This window comes from Euprymna scolopes, chromosome 3 (assembly GCF_053919585.1).
Source record: "Euprymna scolopes isolate OS-2025 chromosome 3, ASM5391958v1, whole genome shotgun sequence".
In the NCBI taxonomy this organism is placed as follows: domain Eukaryota; kingdom Metazoa; phylum Mollusca; class Cephalopoda; order Sepiida; family Sepiolidae; genus Euprymna; species Euprymna scolopes.
This window is the reverse complement of record NC_136484.1, coordinates 51,850,805-51,870,916: the sequence shown is the minus strand read 5'-3', so window position 1 is coordinate 51,870,916 and position 20,112 is coordinate 51,850,805. Positions and strand designations below refer to the sequence as shown.

Here is a 20,112-nt window from a genome sequence, read left to right as displayed (position 1 = left end):
AGTGAGATATCTACTGGAGTGGTAGAACGGTCCCACCATTTTTCCAGCAGCCTTGGAGTAAAAGTCAGACTCAGAAGTTTGTGAAAAAATGAAGCTGCCCCAAGATGCATTGATGATGTAATGATATAAGCTTGGTTTTAGATGCATTAAAATTAACTAGCCACCTCTTTACCTATTTCACCACATGATCAAGATCACAGGGCAGAGAATCAGAGAGAACTTGGTCAGATATGGCCTTTGAAGTGTTGCCATAGATCGTCAGCATAAATGTCTATGAATGATCTTAGGATGTAATTTGGGAGATCATTAAGATCAGGAAGGGAGCTGGGCCCAGGATGGATGCTTGACGGGCTCCAGCATTAATACTGTGAGCTTCTGATTTCTGCCAATCAACCTATCAGAGAGAAATGATTAAATAATTAAGACATTTTCAGCTATACCATAGCTGGAGATTTTGTGGAGTAAGCCTTTATGTCATACCCCATCAAAGACCTTTGATATGTCAAGGACAATTGTCCTAGAAAGGAAGCTATTGAGAGATTCGCTAATCCTATGAGATATAACTGTTAACACATCTGCTGTAGATCTAGCAGAACAGAAACCATACTGCAGGTTACCGAGGAGGTTAATTTTGCTGAGGTGGTTGACTACTTCTCGATTGAACAGATTTCAGCAACTTATGATGCACAGGAGACTGATTGATCTGTATTGAGAGGGAGATGACCGATCACCTGAAATTTTAAATATGGGACATACTAAGGAGCTTTTCCAGATTGTTGGGAAGATATTCTCCTTAAGACAATGTTTAAACAGTCTTGTAAGTATGGGAGCTAGTTCTGGTTGAAGCTTTTTGAGCACTATAATTGGAATGCCGACAGAGCCAGTTGCTTTACTGGAATCGAGATTTATGTTAGCTTGGCAACATCATGCACAGATATTTGTATATCGCATAGCATGTTTTCAGACACAGGAGGAAATATGGCGGCCCTAATCACATAGGGTAGAATAAGCTGCAAAGTTCTTGGCAAAGAGTTTGGCTTTGTCTGATGCTGACGAGATTACCTCCACTCCATTGATGATGGTTGGGATAGAGCATACACTTCTATTCAGAACCCTGTTTGTTATTTGTCAAAATTTGTGGGAATCAAGCTGCTGCTTTGCCACCTTGAACTTGACAGACTGAATATACAACTCTCTCGCATTCTTTATTACTCTTTTTCGGTGGTTGCTGGCAGTCCTGAAGACGGCTTTAGTCATCTATTACGTTGAAAGCAACGGAAATAGTGATTTTTGTGAGCAATGGCAGCAGCACATTCTGGAGAAAATCACGGCTGGCTGTTGGGTTTTTGCTGGAATTTTTTTAGAAGGCATGAAGTGGTCAATACCTACAATTAACCATTCTGTCAGCTCTGATACTCTGGAGGACACGTTCTTTTTAAAAATGGGATGCATAGGTAGATCTGATATAAATGTACAAAAGCTATCTCAGTCAGCCACAGAGTATCAATATGCTGTACGATAGAGAGGTACATCTGATGACTTATTACATTTCTTTTTATCTTAACTGGTACAACAGAGTGGTCGGAAGATCCCAGTGGACGCAGAATGGAAGATGAACATAGCTCAGGGCAAGTTGTAAGATAAAGGTCTAAGAGACTTGCACATTGACCATCAGTGTCAGGAACACGGTTGGGTTCGTAAATAATCTTAGTTAGGTCATAAGCAATGAAGATCTCGTGACAGAACGTCCTCTCATCATCTGTCTTGTTTCAGTGGGCTAACTATTCCACATTGTGAACATTGAAGTCTCCACAGACGTGAATGTTAGCCGAACCATGAGCAGACAGGGTGTGGTCAATTTTCTCAAACATGCTCTTAAAGATAGTAACTCTGCTGTTATGGGGGGGGGGTGACGATAGAGGGCAAATATAAACACAGTGGTGCGAGCAAGTGCAATCCAAAAGCACATATAGGCCAATTTAGGATCTTCTTGTGAGATGTCCCTACTACATGGAAAGCCATCTCTAATGTAGGCACATATCTCATACCCATGGCGATCTTGGAGGTCAGATTTGCATGTTAAATTAGAATAGCCTTTAATTAGGAACTCATCTATGGAAATAGTCAGTCCAATGCCAGTTACACTTTGGAATAATAGGCCTGGTTTGGAACTCCTGTAATTAGATTTCAACCTCTAGAAGGTTGGAACGTAGACCCCTGATGTTGGAGAAGGAGACATGGTAGTGGGAGTCTATGTTGGAAGTTGGAGTTCAGGGTTTAATCGTGTATTTTTTCTGGAGACTTTTCATGATGGAGTTTTAGGATCTGTGGAATAGGTCGACAGACTTGGATAGAGCAGGGCAGAGAGGAAAGTAATGAAGAAAAAGTAGTGAAAAAATGTATATATTTTTTGTAAACCATAATAAGGAAAAGCCATAACAATTAGCAATATAGCAGTCCCAGTACTGTATGAGATTTTAAACATAAACCTTTCAGTCCATGAGGGGTGGGGGTGGATTGTTCTCATTCTCTCAGCCGTAACCGGTTAAAAGTCTTAATTTGTAATTGCATTCTTAGTGTCGTCTGAATAGAATTTCAACCTCCAGAAGACTGTCACTTTGAAGTGATTATTACTTAGCACTTTTATCAGTTTCGCAAACAACATTCATGATAAGAACAGTAATCCAAACGATATTGATAACTGATTGTTTAATAATTACGTAAGAAACAAACCCCCAAGTACATTAACATACTTTGGTGAAACTGAAACAAACAACAAAAATAAAAAGAGTATACGACTAAAGTTAATTATTAATGAAATAAACTTAGAGGATTTTACAATGTGTATTGACCTGGATTAATGAATTCAAGGAGAGCAAAACTGGTTAGACTCAATTGAAGCTGTGAGTTGGAATGTGAACACTTAGCGGTTTACTTAACTCACTTCCAGCTGTGGCTTCCTGACACGGACTTCTATTATTGTACCTAAGGGAATAAATCTACTCTATATTTTATATCTGTGTATTGTTTTCCACTCAACGATGCAACAACGATAAAAACTGACTAAAAATTTTTAAAGGCTATATAATTTGGTGTCATTTAAATATGGTTCAGATTCATTTAAAATCAAAAGCAAAAAATTCTCAGTGAGGGTTTAATGCTTTCCCAAGGAACATTTTTAAAGATATATACCCTTTGCTGTGGAAGATAACCGACATAGCCAGGGGAATATTGCTTTTAAAATTCACATTCCTAGGTCTAATAGCCTAAAGATTAGTATACAGGGTGGTCAAAAAGTCAGGTAACATGTTGAAGGTAGAAAAAACAATATGATCCATTATAATCTCTATTCGTTTAATATTATTTGTTTAAATATTTGAGTGTAATATATAAACTACCCCTCCTGATTTCTGGCTTTGGGGCTATGTAAAGGATAGCGTTTATGGCAAGAAGCCTGATACAATAGCGTCTTTAAAGTTATTTATTGAAGAGGAGATTGCGCGGATATCAGCTGACATGATTACACGTGTTACACAATCAGTGGTTAATCGCTTCCAGCGATTGATAGAGAGAAATGGACGACAATTAACAAAATAAACATATTTCATGTTTGTTTCATTTTATATTTCAATGTATGGTACTTAAATATACGTGTATTGCTAATATCGTTTTTCTTTAAAATGTTACCTGACTTTTTGACCACCCTGTAGATTACACAAGGATAACGGATTTACCCAGTATTGTATAGACGTCAACAATGTTTATGTTTAACTCTTGTTCGTTTATTACTTTTTTTGTTAAAATCATTTACAAATATACAGAAATCTTTTTTTGCTATATAAAGAAAAATAAAGGTTTCCTTTTTACATAATACAATGAATTTAAATCCTTGCCATTTCCCAAAAGTTTTCTCTTTCTTTTCTTTTTTTTTTTTTTTTAACTATTCTTACTTTTAATAACTTTCTTGTCCTGTTTTCTTAATTCAGTTTGTTTTCTCAAATTTAGCCTTGGCTTCACACTATGAGGAGGTAGGTGGGGGGTAAACGGTAAACTTCGTCAATTTTTCGTCCCAGACTCTTTAGTCATTTTTGTTTTTTCAAATTAAATTATTTAATTTAAAATTTTGGAAATCGCTTGACTGGAATGAATGTTAGAATGTCGTCTGTAATAAAATAAGCATAACTCTTCACCAGAAAACAATTTTAAAATGAAAAAAGAAAAAAATCCTTAAGGAATTAAAAGCAGAAATAATGGTGACAGGATATCTATCTCCCTCATATTACATTATATTGCTTACAATTATTAGAAAGTATATACTCTTGAGGCATATCTTCTATTATATAAATCTCAAACGTCTGTCAGAATGTATGTGTGTTTGGTTTGTAGGTCTCGCTAAAACTTTCGACACACACGACCACCACTGACAAAATTGATATCGTTTGAAAGCTCAGTCTCTCGGCCGAATAATATAAAAAAATAAATTGGTCAAAAAACATTCATTCTTTCACCGTCAACTAGGCCGTTATTTACAAGGAGGGGTCAGTTTTTTTCGTTGACATTTTTGTAAGTCATTCAAACCTCGTGTGAACGATGTCGCATAAAACAAGTTATTTTGAACACTTGTGATGTCACAACCGCGGTGGGCGCATCGATAAGACCGTTTGCATTTTTTCACCTTTTTCTCTTGCGCATTACTTGTTCGAGCCTGCCTCCTACTACTCCTATTTTTTTTTTTTTTTTTTGCACTCGCATGGGTACTCACTGCTATTTTGAGCATTTTAATTCATTTTTTTTGGGGGGGGGGGCTTTGGTTGCTCAACCAAACCCCTTACACACACCTCGACATGCCTGGACAATGCCGAGCACTCAGGCTAGTATTCTATAAATTATATTTCGAATTGTAACAAATATTAAGCTCAATGAAAGTGAATTCCCACCTTCAGAGCATGCATACTTTTAGTTATCATTCCAAATGCCAAAAGATAGAATCAATTCATACTGATAAATTTTTTTTTCATTCTTCAGATTTTTTTTTAAGTAGATACTTAAATTTTGATATTATGTCTTACATGTGTTTCATTTTTTTTTTTTTTTAAGTTTTTACACTCTTTAAAACTATAAAAAACAAACTTTTAGATCCGAGTCCTTTAAAAATTCTTCTGCTTGTAAGTCAACCAATTTTTTATAATCACTATTAGTTAGCTTCCAAGAATTTATGCTAGTCAATATTTTTAGGTTTAGTTGTTTAGCATGATAAACTTTCGTTGATTTAAAAACAAAACAGTATATGGCTCCTCAGCAGTGTTGATCAAACATAACCTCCCTTAAAAACCAAGGTATAAACTTTTCTAACCTATTTTGTTATTGAAAATCTTATGTTTTTGTCTTTGCCTAAGAAAAATGTGTTTCTTATTGTACATATAATATTTTTAAAAAAGTGCATGGATATTTGCTATTGCAATCTTAAATATGAAAGACCAAAGAAAATGCTATTTCAAAATTAAGATTGACAGACTGATGAAAATGCCATTTTTAATGTATGTGTGACAAACCAAAGAAAATACCATTTTAAACTTGACAATCCAAAAATGACCATTTTTAAACTTCAGCTGAAGTTACAGACGCAGCTGGTCACTGCACTCATAGTTTCTCTATAGCTAATTTCTTTACAGTCATGTTCTCGATCCACCTACCAGATAGTTAAGATCAATCAGCAAGCCTCACTTCTAGACTTATTCCTAACCATGGTAGTCGAGAATTGTGTGATAAATGCTCATAGTGTACTTAAGAAGGCCAATCGGTAGATATCACCCTTAAATCCAAACCTCGTCAGGGAGCCGTTGCTCCAAATGACAAAGTACTACAAAAAAAAAAAAGGCTGATTGAGAAGTCATCAGAGATGCCCCATGGACTAATATCGTTTCTCTTCTTGCTGAAGAGTGTGCGAATGAGATGACCAAATGGTGCAAAGCAGGCATTGAAGCACATGTTCCCACATGAAAGTACCATAGCAAGCCACAATGCTCCACCTTAAATTTTGCAGCTACAATTATGCAAAGGCAGCATACACTCGTCTAGTATAAAAAATAGGCAAAAATACATAGATGCTAGAAATCATTGTAAGAGTGAAATAGCTGCAGACAAGAAGAGGCATATCGAAATGATCAGGAAATGTATTGAACTGCAGAAATTCAAACTTAAACTTGACAGACAAACAACGTTTCTTATAAAAATGTATGGACACATTTAAAATAAGACGCATCCATTCAATCTTATCAAACATGGAAATCGTATCAACATGTGATTTCAGACAAAGCCTCCCAAAGAGAAGCGAGGACGCATCTTTGAAAAAACAAAAAACAACGTATAAAACAAATAAATAAAATACTTGACTGCCTTTGGTCAACACCTGTGAATTTTGCTTAAAAAACAAAAAACAAAAAAAACTGCCATACGTTTTCTTTATTTTTTGCTTTGAGTTTTGAACGACAAAGATAAAATCTCTTCTGGCACTGTCTGAAAGATTTTAGAGTCAAAGGTCGTAACTAAAAACCTTGGATGATATTGTGTTCAGCTTTTTATTCTTTATGCCTTCCTGAAGTGAATGGCATGTAGAAAGTAGTAAAATTTGATGATGGTAGATGGTAAGTGAAATACCATTCATATGGAAAGGCACAAGGTGTACTACCAGCGACAGGGGATCACATTTCTTAAGGAGTCGAAGAGAGGGGGAGGAGGAGAATTGAAATGAAATGAAGACACAGCTGACCTGCCCATCAAGTCAGCAACCAATCAAAAGTCTTGACGGTTTAATGGAGGCGGAGTCAACGTTAATAAAGCTAATCTGATACCTTCTTTATATATGGCTGTCAAACTCCCCTAACTTATCAGGTTGGTTGGTATATAATTGTAGCAGTCAGGTGTGACTGGAATCAGAATTTACCTTTTTTTTTTTCTGGAAGCGAATTACAAATGGAAACAGATGTTGGAAAGGAAAAATACTTCAGAGCTTTTTTTTTTTTTTTTTGTCAAAAAGATTCCTTGTTTTAACTATTCTTGGTTTTATGTGCCTACATTTTTGTGAATAAAGTTTCTTCTCATTTTTAAAATAAAATGTACAACATCAAGTACATGCTCCCGACTAACCCGACAAGCAGCAAAATCCTACCTCTTCACTGTTGAGGTCCCTAAATGTCGGAAAGCCTTTTACTCTAATAGTTTCTTCCCTTGGACTGCTAGACTTTGGAATTCTTTCCATGTTTCTTGTTTTCCTGACTGTACTAACCTGCTGAATTTAAATGTAATGCGAACAGATATCTTGCTGCTCAACTCCCCACATAGTCCCTTGTTAGATATGATCCCAAATAGTATCTCTTTACATTTCACGTGATAACATGCCTTGTTTGGGAGTAAAAAAGACATGACACTAATTTGACAAACAGCTTATATTTTTTCCTCAAAGAAGCACAATGAAGAATCTTCTGCAAATTCGGTTTAAGCGATCTAAAGCCAAGTGAACATTTATTCCCTAAGGTGTGTGCAATAATATAGTAGAACAGTTCCTATGTGATATATACTTGATGGAAAACGGGAAAACAAGAAAATCTCTGCCCTATCGTTATTTTCATGGCAAGTGCTCGACTGAACTCCAATCTATAGTTCTCTCTCGTCAAACTTTCACAAAAAAACACTCGACTAACTACAACCACTATAAACGATTTCCCCCCACTGTCTGTGACTAAATCTAAACGCAGATTCCACGAACAAAGTTTCTTTCCCAGAACTGCCCGCCTGTTCCGCTGTCCTGCTTCCCAATCAAATACAACATAGTAGCCTCCAAATCCAATGCAAGTTCTTGTTGATCAGTCCCCATAAATAATCAAATTCTACCCAATTTACACCATTAACGATTACTAAACTACCACCTTACATTCATTAACCCTTATCCTCGAGTGGTCTTTAGGCCTTGATACGTGGTGACCCCCCCCCCCCAAAAAAAAAAAAAAAATTCCGGAGTCAATTCATCCATTAAATACTTTGCACACTGTTAATTGACCCATTCTTCCAATTTTTTGCAATGGAAGGTTTTAGTGTATTTCTGGCGACTCTTTTTGGGCTATTGCTATAGCAGGCTTGTTTGGCATTTCTGTCTCATTTGTAAGACAATTTCAATTCACTCCTTATAATAAGTCTGGCTAGTTTCAATTCACTTCTTATAATATTAAGCAGAATATAAGTATATTATTCAATTCAATCCTTTAGTAGCTTATATTGCATCATTGAAGTGCAATGGCCACTACTATTTCAAAACACAACTGAGATAGTATGCTTATCCCAACATGCGGGGAGATAATTTTTTTTTTTTAATCGTCTTCCCATCTCTAAGGTAGGATTTTTGAAAATCAGAGCAATGCCTAAGAGAGGAGTAAGTCAGAATTAATTCTTTACATCATATCCAGGCTTATTTGATCATGATAAATGCTGATTCTATGGGTGGCATTTTGGGGGTGTCACCCTATATTTCAAACTTAAGCTTAACAGGCAAAATTATATATATATATATGTATATATATATATATATATATATATATATATATATATACGCGGAATATTCAGTGTAGCTTAATCGCCATATATATTTTATAACTTACTAACTAGCTCTACCTACGTATTGAGCACTGTTGAAGTAAATACTTAAAGTTTACGCATAAATTTATACATTCGTATATTTATGTGAGTAAATGAAGTAGTTATATATATATATATATATATATATATATATAATTTTTTATTTTAAAGTTTGTTTTTGAAATATCGTTACTTTCAATGTATACTGTTTTCATTTAACGGGTCTAGATTGTTATTTTAAAACCAGTCCCCGCTAATTTGGAGTTAAGCTCAATGTATCTATTTAATAGGTGCAGAGCATATATAGTGTAAAATTTTGTTGAAAATTCAAAGACTCACGTTTTCTTTTTTATAACCTTCGTTTATTTCCTGGATTTTTTCCATTACAGTTGTTTCATTAGTGGGTAGGCAATTTTACGATTTATGTGTCCATAAAAATATCCTGTCCCCACCAACTTCTTCAGATGTTGATCCATTAGATTTTTACAACAAAAGGTATATTTTTAACATGCTGAACATCGTATTCGGGTAAAAAGATTTCCAAAGCCATGCCTCCTCACTTCCTCCATCTTTTGGTGTTATGTGAAGATAGTTTTCCATTTTAACTCGTAGTTTCCTGTTTCTATTTATTTCTTATTTATTAATTATTTATTTTTGTTTTAATTTCCCCTTTTTTTTCTATTGTTTTTTGCAATTATCATATATTTTTATATAATTTTTTCTTGGTGTTTGAATTCGTATTATTACTCGATTTTTCTGTTTAAAGGTGGGTACCAAGAAAAACAGGAATATTAAAATAAACATGCATAAATGTAGAAATAAAATTATATAAAATTACATGATAAATTGGAAAAAACAAATAGAAAAAAAGGGGAAATTAAAACAAAAATAAATAAAAAATAAAAATACGAAACCATGGGTTAAAACGGAAAACTATCTTCACATAACACCAAAAGATGGAAGAAGTGAGGAGGCATGGCTTTGGAAATCTTTTTACTCGAATACGATGTTCAGCATGTTAAAAATATACTTTTTGTTGTAAAAATCTAATGGATAAGCATCTGAAGAAGTTGGTGGGAGCAGGATATTTTTATGGACACATAAATCATAAAATTGCCTACCCACTAATGAAACAGCTGTAATGGAAAAAAAAATCCAGGAAATAAACGAAGTTTATAATAAAGAAAACGTGAGTCTTTGAATTTTCAACAAAATTTTACACTATATATATATATATATATATATATATATATATATATATATATATATATATATATATATAACTTCAAAACTCTCAATCAATCCAACGCCAATTTTAATGTACATTATATATCGGGTTATTATCGCAAGCAAAACATGTAATTTTAAAGTTGGATCATGTTTATAAAATTTTAAGATTTATCAAAAACGAACTTGAGCCTGACAGGCATAAACGACAAAAACCAAAGAAAAAAAATCCTCTACATTAAATCCTCATCACGAAAAACACCGTCAAATCATTTTTAATCATGCACCCAATGTGCGGCCTATTGCCAAAAACTTAATCCTTCCTACTCTAACTATCCTTTATATATATATATATATATATATATATATATATATATATATATATATATATATATATATATATATATATATATACACACATCTACTCTATTCAATAAATGCTTTTCTTGACAAAGTTTCATAAATGAAACGAAATATTGAAATAAAATCAACATGATTCTGTTTTAATTTTTCTGGTTCTATACAGTTTTTGTTTTTTGCCTATTACACTAATTTTTGTTTATTGTGCATGTACAGTGAGATGCAAGTATTGGTTTAATAAATTTAAAATAAAGAAATAAAAAGATGAAACGAAATTGTAACTCACAATAGAAAAATCCAAGACTCGCAGAATCCATACGGTAAGTGCCAAGTTCATAATAACAATGATCATAAGAAGAAGGATGAACGCGTAAAGACATCGTTTTCTCCAACCATAAATGCCAACAGGTATATAGCCGTCATACGGCTCGTTAGTCAAGTGACCTGGCCTCATTGTATCCTGGAAAAGAAAAAAGAAAATTATAATAACTGTCCCTCCCTGCAATAATAATAATAATAATAATAATAATAATAATAATAATAATAATAAAATAATTAAAACAAAAAGAAAGAAAGAAAGAAAAGAAATGGGTATCAGCTTAACACAAAATACGAAGTGCTTTCAATAAGTTTCAAAACTTTTTTGTTGAGACATTTAAAACTGTTGTAGACTCTTGAAAATTCAGTATGTTATTGCTATACATCTTATGAGATGACTGACTAATTTTTATGATTTCAGGTTCAAATGAACAGCTACAGCTGGAATTGGAATACACTCTACTAAAGACTGATTGTCACAGCTGGTGAATTTCAAAAATGCAAATTGGACGTAAACGATATGCAATAAAATTCTGTTTTAAACTTGGAAAAAAAGCCATAGAAACGTATGGAACGCTTCAGACTGCTTTTGGATAACCTTGCATGAATTGAACATCAGGTTTTGAGTGGCATAAGCGAATCAAGGAAGGCAGGGATTCTATGAAGGATGATGAGAGGTTAGAGAAGAGTAATGAAGTCAGAACACCTGAGTTGATTGGCCAAATAAAGAATTTCATGGATAAAGACCATTGTGTGTTTATAGAGACAATAAGTGCACAGTTTGATGTCAGTGCGGGAACTGTACACACAATTATTATCAAGGAACTGAAGATGCGGAAGATTTGTGCAAATTTTGTCCCAAGGATACTCAGAGAAGATCAGAAAGAAAAACACTGTCATAACAGCAGAGAGATGGTCAGGCTGATCAATTCAGATTTCGCAAATATTGATGCTCAGGTAACCTGCGATGAAAACTGAATCTACTGTTATGACTCAGAGACCAAGAGATAGAGTTCCCAGTGGAAACATGCTGATTCCCTCAAGAAGGCTAGACAGAGCAAATCCACCCAGAAACTTATGATCCCTTTTTTGACAGCACGTGCATGATCTAAATGCACTGGGTTCCCACTGGAGAGACAGCCAACAAGGAATGTTATGTTGAGGTTTTAAGGGCGTTCAGTAAGAGATTTCGTTGGAATAGGCAAGCACTGTTCAAATCGGGTCAGTGGCATTTCCACTAAGACAATGCACCAATACACAACTCCATCCTTATCACAAACTATTTGACCAAGATGGACATCAAGACAGTTCCTCACCCTCCCTATAGTCCAGACCTTGCTCCCTGTGACTTTTGGTTATTCCCTAAGCTCAAGGAAAACCTGAAAGGCTGTCGTTATGACACAACTGAAATGAAAGAGGCTGTGACAAAGGTCATTGACACGTTCACGCAAGGGATTAGGTCCTTCCAGAATTTGTCGGAATGGTACAAGTACATTGCAGCCAGAGGAGATTACTTTGAAGGGGACAAGAGTTTCGTGTGTATACTATTCATAAAAGTACCCAGACGAAAACTGTCTGGAAACTTATTGAAGGCACCTTGTAGGTGTGAAGCGTCAAGGAGGATGGAAGTATCAAGGAGAGAAAACATTAACCAGACTTCCACTGGAACCTTAGGGAAACTTACTGTCATTCAAATTCCAGTGAAAACCAATGGTCATTGCCAGCAAGTAATCAATGGTAAACGGTTGTTGCGATAAGGCAAAATCATTTGCAATGGTTATTGAAGGAGGTGAAGAGTACTGGAAATCTGGGGAGACTTTATCACTCAGATCCCAAGGAACATCACCGGTTATCAATGAGTAATCTCAGATTATGGCCTGTGTGAGAACTCCTAGTGAATACAAAAAATAAAGTCACCAGGTGCACGATAACTAATAAGAAGTGCACATGTGCAGTGGGGGGGGGACACCAGAGGTCGTTTTGATAAATTTCGGGAAACATGATGACTTCAAAGGATGTCTCAGCAGCCAACAACTGATGCAAGCAGGTTATTTCATACTTAAGCAATTCAGAGCATGACAAAAATTAAAGAAAGGTTTCCAAATGTAATCGATGCTGTGCAGTTTTCTGACACACGGAAATAAAAAAAAGAGGATGCCTATAATTGTTGCTGTTGAGATAATTAATGAAGAAGTCAGAAAAAAGATATTACAGCAAAAGTTTTGCTTTTATGTCGCAATATTTGTGACTAATGAGGAGTATGCTCCCTCACAATTGGGAGATTCTATTTATAAACGATGCTGCTAGGAACTGACGAATCAAATCAATTCACGTTCTGCGACCAACCAATCAGAAACCAGAATTGCTCCATAAAAATTAAACCTTTTCTTTAGCAACATTGCTTGTGTTTTCTTTGTGTCAACACGGGAAGAATCTTTTGCTCTGTCGCTTCCAACACAAGAACTGTCTACTGAGAATCAGTCACCTTCAGGGCTTGTATAGAACAACTAACCATCGGAAACTGTTCTGAAACTAAACATGGCTTACAATTTTTATACATAGTTTTAATTACATATTACATCCTTCCTGCTGCTAGCAGATCAGGCCGCCTGAAGATACTGAATTCCTGACTTAAAATTCACCAAACATTATTATTGTTTTTTTTCTTTACTCTTTGCAAAACTCAATCATGTTCTGCAAAGTAAAAAACAAGAATTTTTTTTCTACAAAACAACCCAACCAAACACAACGAATATGACGATATAAAGAACTTGAGGTATAACAATTTTTTCCAAATTACTGAATTCGGCATTAAATAACCTGAAAAAGGGTTGATATGCCGTAAAAAAAAAAAAAAACAACGAAACCAAATTACATAATATATGTCATCTTTCTAAGATTGGCTTAAAAAGTCGCATTTCAAATAATATCTGTATTAATAAATTTGCACGGCTACATTCAGTGTGTGTGTGTGTGTGTGTGTGTGTGTGACTTACACATTTTTATTATTTGCTATTAATCAATTATTTATCGAAATGATAAATGTAATAGCGTAAAGTACCAAAAATAACTTATTAAAAAAAAAAAAATGACTTAGTTACGAAATTAAATTCACCATAATGCATCTCGGATTATTCTTAAATAAATCAGTCATTTTAATCTTCTGTTAATAGTTGAAAAAAGTTAATGAATTACTTAGCGGTCCTTTGACATTTGCAAAGAATTCGATAACATAAACTGTTGAATAGGAAGTCATTTCCGGTTTTAAAATTCTTTACAAACCGTTCCCAGATCGAAAGTGTTGAAAGCTATTTACATCCAATAATTTTATAGATTAAAACTACATTACTTTAATAAAATTAGTTATAACAATTCAGTTCAGTTAATAATTTAATCACCAAACGATGCTGCAATAATTACATGTAACTAGTTACATGTAATTAGCATCCCATACTTTCTTTTAACATGGACATATATGCAAAAAATATTTTAAAACCCAGGCAGCGCTGGGTCAACTTGTGATACTAAGGAAGGTAATTCAGTGAACACTAGCAGCTGACTGAGTATTTGTACTGTTTATAATATTAGCATAAATATTTTTCGAAATGAATTAACTTAAGTACAACATACTCCCATGGTTTAAATAAAGCGTTCAGTTCGAAATTTTTGCAAGAATAATCCAAATAATACAAATTATTAATCCTCATCTCAAAAAATTCTGAGACATAATAGTCGGCCATGTTATTTAATGAAGTTAATATAGTTTGCTTAAAGCATTGTTTAGGGTGTATTATTGTATCATTTGTAATAGTCTTATGCATATTAGAAACTATGTGAACCAAAGGACAAATATTTTAATTTTTTTTTTTTTTTAATCTAATAAAAGATTTTTTGGGGCTGATGGAAATTTTGTAAAACCTGATTTATTTTATAAAAACGAAATATTCAATTAAATTTTAAAAAATTTCCCCTTAAAAAGAAAAAAAAAAACCCAAAAAACATCCTCACAAAATGACAATTTTTTTTTCTTCCTACACAACCCCACTTCACTCTTTGTTTGATTATATGCAAATTTGTATTTACTTTTTTGCTTATATTTTTATTCATTCTGTTCTTCAATTAAGCACTACAAATTCAACAGATTTCCATTCTGTCCGAGCTATGCCCATACTGGGTAATTGCGTGACCATCGTCATAGATGACATGTCAGCTGAAAAATAACGTCATCGCCATAGATCCTAGCAAGCAAGATAAATCGAACACAGACTGTCGATAATGAGCAGACATTTTTTACAGAAAGCGTTAGAAAACTTCAAAATTGGATTAAAAAACTGAAACTCGTCCAATATTATTAATAAAAATATTAATAATAAAAAACGAATTGAAAAGGAGAAAGTTGTTAAAAAGTTTAAAAAGAAAAAGAATACGATTTGATTTGTATGAAACTGAAGTTTATTCAATAGAAATAAATAAAAATGAACAATAAATATTTTTAAATAAAAAAACAATATTTTAAAAATCAAAACTGAAAAACAAACGATAAATTAGTTTAACTGAAATACGAACAATAAATTAGTTTAACTGAAATACGAACAATAAATTAGTTTAACTGAAAAACGAACAATAAATTAGTTTAACTGAAAAACGAACAATAAATTAGTTTAACTGAAAAAGAACAATAAATTAGTTTAACTGAATAACGAACAATAAATTAGTTTAACTGAATAACGAACAATTAGTTTAACTGAATAACAAACAATAAGTTAAAAATTAAATTCAAACAAATGTTAGTATAAACAAAGTTACTAAGGCAGAAATATTTCAAACATTGAATATTAAAACTTTTCAAAAATCTGTTGTAGAATTTAATTAATAGTTTGAATTTTTCTTTTTCTGATATATTTTTTTTTTACTAATATTGTCATTCTCTTTGTGACAAAAATTGTTTATAAGGGAATTCGATGAACTCCATATCATCATTTTTTCAATTTGCTGAATAGTGTGCCCCTCATCACAATAGTCAACATGAAATAATCGATTTTGATCAGCCAAAATATCTAAAGTTATGTACATGGCTAATTTTCTCTGATGAATTGAATGTAAAAAAGAATCGCATTTTGTAAGTTTGTTTATAACTATATAATTATATGAGACAAAATTATTAGTTATAGCAGAGAACCTCTGTTAATACCCTGAAAGTAGCTGTTTAATTCAGCTATTTCTTCAACAGCCTCTCTCCCGGATATTAAATTTTTGCAGCTATTGCATTTCAGTTTTTTGAAAACTGCATGACAGCAATAACCTGCTTAGTATAATATAACAGGAAGTATTTCCTGGCATTGATTAACATCATCTTCTGTTACATCTATGTTAAATTTATAAACATGTAACTTTTGCTACCTTGTCATTTCATCCCAGTTAGTTTCTTTAAAATTTTTCAATTCAATAGTTCGATTATTAATTGGTAAGCTCAATTTTAAAACTGACAACATTCTGAGTTTTTTTCACATTCATACACCTGACGTATCGATATATTATACTGATCTCCACTAAGTTGTCGATACTGGCCAAACCTTGCCTCAAGGTTATCTGTCTGAAACTTTCCTGGTAATATATACACCATGTTCAGTACATTTATACAATATTTAGCCAATTCTAAAATTGCGTAAGTAGTATGGTGTAAAGCAGTATATGTTTCCTTTGTTAACTTACCAGTTCTTCCAGGAATGCCATTCCAAGTTTCTAACCAGTCACAGAACACATTTAGGAAACTATAATTATCACTATTTAATGTAAGTGGATTAGCATATTTATTACGAAGTCAACAACCTTTATATGGTGTTTTCACATTCAGTATTGTCCACCAAATATAAAATATTTGAATGTATTCTGCGATTTCTGTATAATTTGGCAAGCATTCCTGTTTTCCTAAGGTTAGCAAACCTTGAATAGTATATTCGTTGAAAATTTCCAAAACCAAATTAACATTTTGCCTTTCAAAAGTAGTCGGAGAAAGAGCTTTTGAAGTCAACTTATAGCAATATTTCACAAGTGATTGAGATTCTAGGGCATAAAGTTTGTGTAAACTAGAAAATGGAGCACTTTGGATGTTATCTAATTCATGATTTCCATTATAACAAAACTTTGGAAACATCATGCATTTACGTTCATCTTTTTGGCCAAGCCAATTGTTCCTAATGCATTTTAATATTTTAATATATGCACTGAGTCGAATAAGAAGAAAAGAGGGCTAGACGTTCTAACTGGATGGGGATATACAATTGAAAGCTTTGATGGGCTACAAAAGAAAATCATAGCTTTTTTATTTATTGTATTATTATCTGTTATAACAGATAATACCTTAAACCCTATATCTTCTAAGCCAATTATTACACGTTTAATTATGTCAAATAAGTTCTTAGCTAGAAGACATTTAGTTGGCATAACATGCACAACATCATTATATTGTGAGAATACACTGCTAAGCATGAAAGCAAATGCACTTGTGGCAGGTTCACTGCTGTTGTTAGCTAAGCCAACAATATTACCACCTTTATAATCAAGATAAGGTTTGAGATGTATTTCATCAACAAGTAAAGATACTGTGATGTCATTCTGCATTAGTAACTTGAACTTACTTTTAATATACATGAGAAAATTGTTATCGTGTTGTTCAATGACAGGATTCAAAGAAGTTGATAAGGTTAATCTTCGAATGGTTGAATAGCATGGTAAAATGACATTTTTAGTGTCTCTTAACAGTCTGTACCCTCTAGGGGAGCAGCTATATAATAAGGAAGAAAATACCATAATTTCACTCAAATAATTAACCTTATTCATTGTCATTATGTTAATTAATATGAACTTAATGGCATTAAAATATTTAAATGGTTCATCTTGCACCAATAGCAAAAATGATAAGATTAATTTTGATAAAGAACTTATATTAGAAATTTTCATTTCCTGTTCTTCGATGCCCATTTTTTTCATGCTTTCCATCAAAATCTGCAGAGTATTTTCCTCTGTTACATGTTTAGGAATTCTATACTCCCCTATAGCACTCATTTCTACATCACTACAGAATACTCTAACAGCCAAGTCCGGTTCAATCACCATAGACATTTTTATTTTTGGGCATGGGCATCTCTTTATATGGCATATAATGATGGTATTGTCTTGCCTAATAGAAGTCCAATAATTTTTATCTATAAACGTTAATTTTTTTTTCTAAATCATCAATATTATGGAAAGTTTTACGTTTACGTAACTAACTCATCAGCAACACTTTCACATAATGCACGCTTAAGAGTAGAATTTTCTAAATGCATTTTCTTTGCGTTAGGAGGCTCTCTAAAAGTGGTTGATGACGATAAATAGGAGGGACAGTTTGGTAATATTCAAGGAATAGCACCATCCTTAAGATAGGGATTTTTTAATTTAACACTAATTGTTTTTCCAGTCCTTTCATCAAATGCTGATGCCTCTCGCTGTATGTCTTCAGGTCGAAAATGAAGTTCACGTACCTAAAGAAATAATTTAAAAGAAAATCGTACCATGTTTGACTTAATACAAAAAAAAAAAAAAAAAGAAAAATACATGACAAAAAACGACAAAATAAAAAAATAAGGCAAATGTGCAGAATTAGTTCACCCTCGAAAAATCCTTTTAAATTACCACATTTATAGGTTTTCGGGGGTGCTGAAAGCGAAAATAACGTTTAAAATTACGGCAAACTAGTAGTTTCCAAGATATAAAGAGATGTTAGTTAAAAAAAGGGGGGGAATAATTTAACCTAAAACGACTACCCATTTTATGGCCAATTTTTTTTTTTTTTTTTTTTTTTACATGGGCAACGAGCAATTTTTTTTTAAATTACATTTTCGCCTCAAACAAGACGAAGTGCCTCTTTGATGTAGGAATGAACACAACTAAACGTAAAATGAGCACCTACAGTTGACCCCCCCCTCTCCCCAACAAAAATTTTGTTTACACTTTTTGAAAGGGGGTGCTCATTTTGTTAAACTGTATTCATTGTACGTTGACTCCCAACCCCCAACATAAAGGTGGCCATACTCATTTTTCTTCGCTTTTATTTGTTAAAAAGGAAGCGCCCTAAAAAAAAAAAAAAAAAAAAAACGATGGCCATAAAGTGGGTGCCCATTTTACGTTAAATTTTTATAGAAAAGTGATCCCCATTTTTTAAAACTAACATTTCTTCATATCTGGGAAACTACTCGTTTGCCGTAATTTTAAACGTTATTTTCGTTTACAGCGCCACTAGCAGTATCAGAATTTTTGGGGGGGATTTTTGACAACCCTAACACAAAACTGTGAATAACATATACAAAACGCGTAATTTCTCTGTTAATAGTGGGTTGTTTATTTTCTTTATGGAATATACTTCCAAAATAAACTATTAAAATTGTTTAAAAAATAATAGAAATATTATTCTTTTATTGCCGGCATTTTGTAAACACTTTTTTTTAAATAAAAATAATATTTCTATTATTTTTTTTAAACAATTTTAATAGTTTATTTTGGAAGTACATTCTCCAAAATTCTGACACCTACAGGGCCACGACATTTACCACAAATAATTATTAATAAGCTTTTGGAATAACAAAAACGGTCATAAACTTAAAAAAAAGTTTAATCTATTTCACGCTGATATAAATATTGCACAGTAAAATAGTTGAACTAAAAAGATAAATGATTTTCCTTATTTAGAATTATTTAAACAAGGGATTCCGTTTTTACGATATCGCTTTTATCAAATTGTTAGGTGAAAGTACATTATATTTTCACCATACTCCCCATTTTAAATAAATTTCTAAATAATAATTTATTAGTTAGCACATAACTTAAATTACATGTAAAATTAATTTTTTATATACATACTTTCATTTTTATTTTAAAATATGTTCTAAAAAAAATAAATAAAAATTTAAAAAACGCCGCGTTTTTTTTTAAATTTTTATTTTTTTATTTTTTTTTTAAAAATATCTCAAACATTTTAACACTTACTCTGCTATATTTAGATGGAGTAAAATCCTTTCTTTTTATTGCATTAATCCACTGGTAAATTATTTCCTTTTTTGGGAGGAAATGAAAACACGGTAACTTTTGGTCCATTTTCGTAGTTACCTCAGCATTTTGAAACTATACATCTCGACGGCATGTTTAAATTTATTTAACCCTCCAAAACTTTAAACCAACTTCCGGTTTAGTCATGAGACGCGTGACCAAATTTCAACAGATCGATGTTCATGGCGTCGCCAGACTAAATTATAGTCGTCACTAGGCCATCATATTACGGTAGCCACGGTAACTGTTCTGATTATTGTGCCCCAAGGAAAATTTTGCCCAACACAACGAGATATGAAACCATGAACAGAATTATTCCTGACTGCTTCTGTATTACATCAGTCACCTACTTTTCATGACCTCACGTTACCATGATCAGGCGGGTTCGGGCTGAAGTGAGTTCTCGACCTTGCCAAAGGGTCTCCCACAGGCATAGAGAGAAGGAGGCGCCTTACTTTTCCTTTAAGCCTAGTGCTGTCTCACCACTCTACACAG

The 20,112-nt window shown here is 33.0% G+C and overlaps 1 protein-coding gene across 4 annotated transcripts in view; it reads right to left on the bottom strand.

The window, feature by feature from the left end:
• Positions 1-20,112, bottom strand: part of LOC145254898 (zeta-sarcoglycan-like) — a 367,875-nt gene that overhangs the window by 103,454 nt on the left and 244,309 nt on the right. For all 4 annotated transcript variants that reach the window (XM_080113835.1, XM_080113844.1, XM_080113851.1 and 1 more), the window contains exon 2: positions 10,502-10,675. In XM_080113835.1, the coding sequence (XP_079969961.1) occupies positions 10,502-10,675 (174 nt within the window). The remainder of the gene's footprint in view (positions 1-10,501; positions 10,676-20,112) is intronic.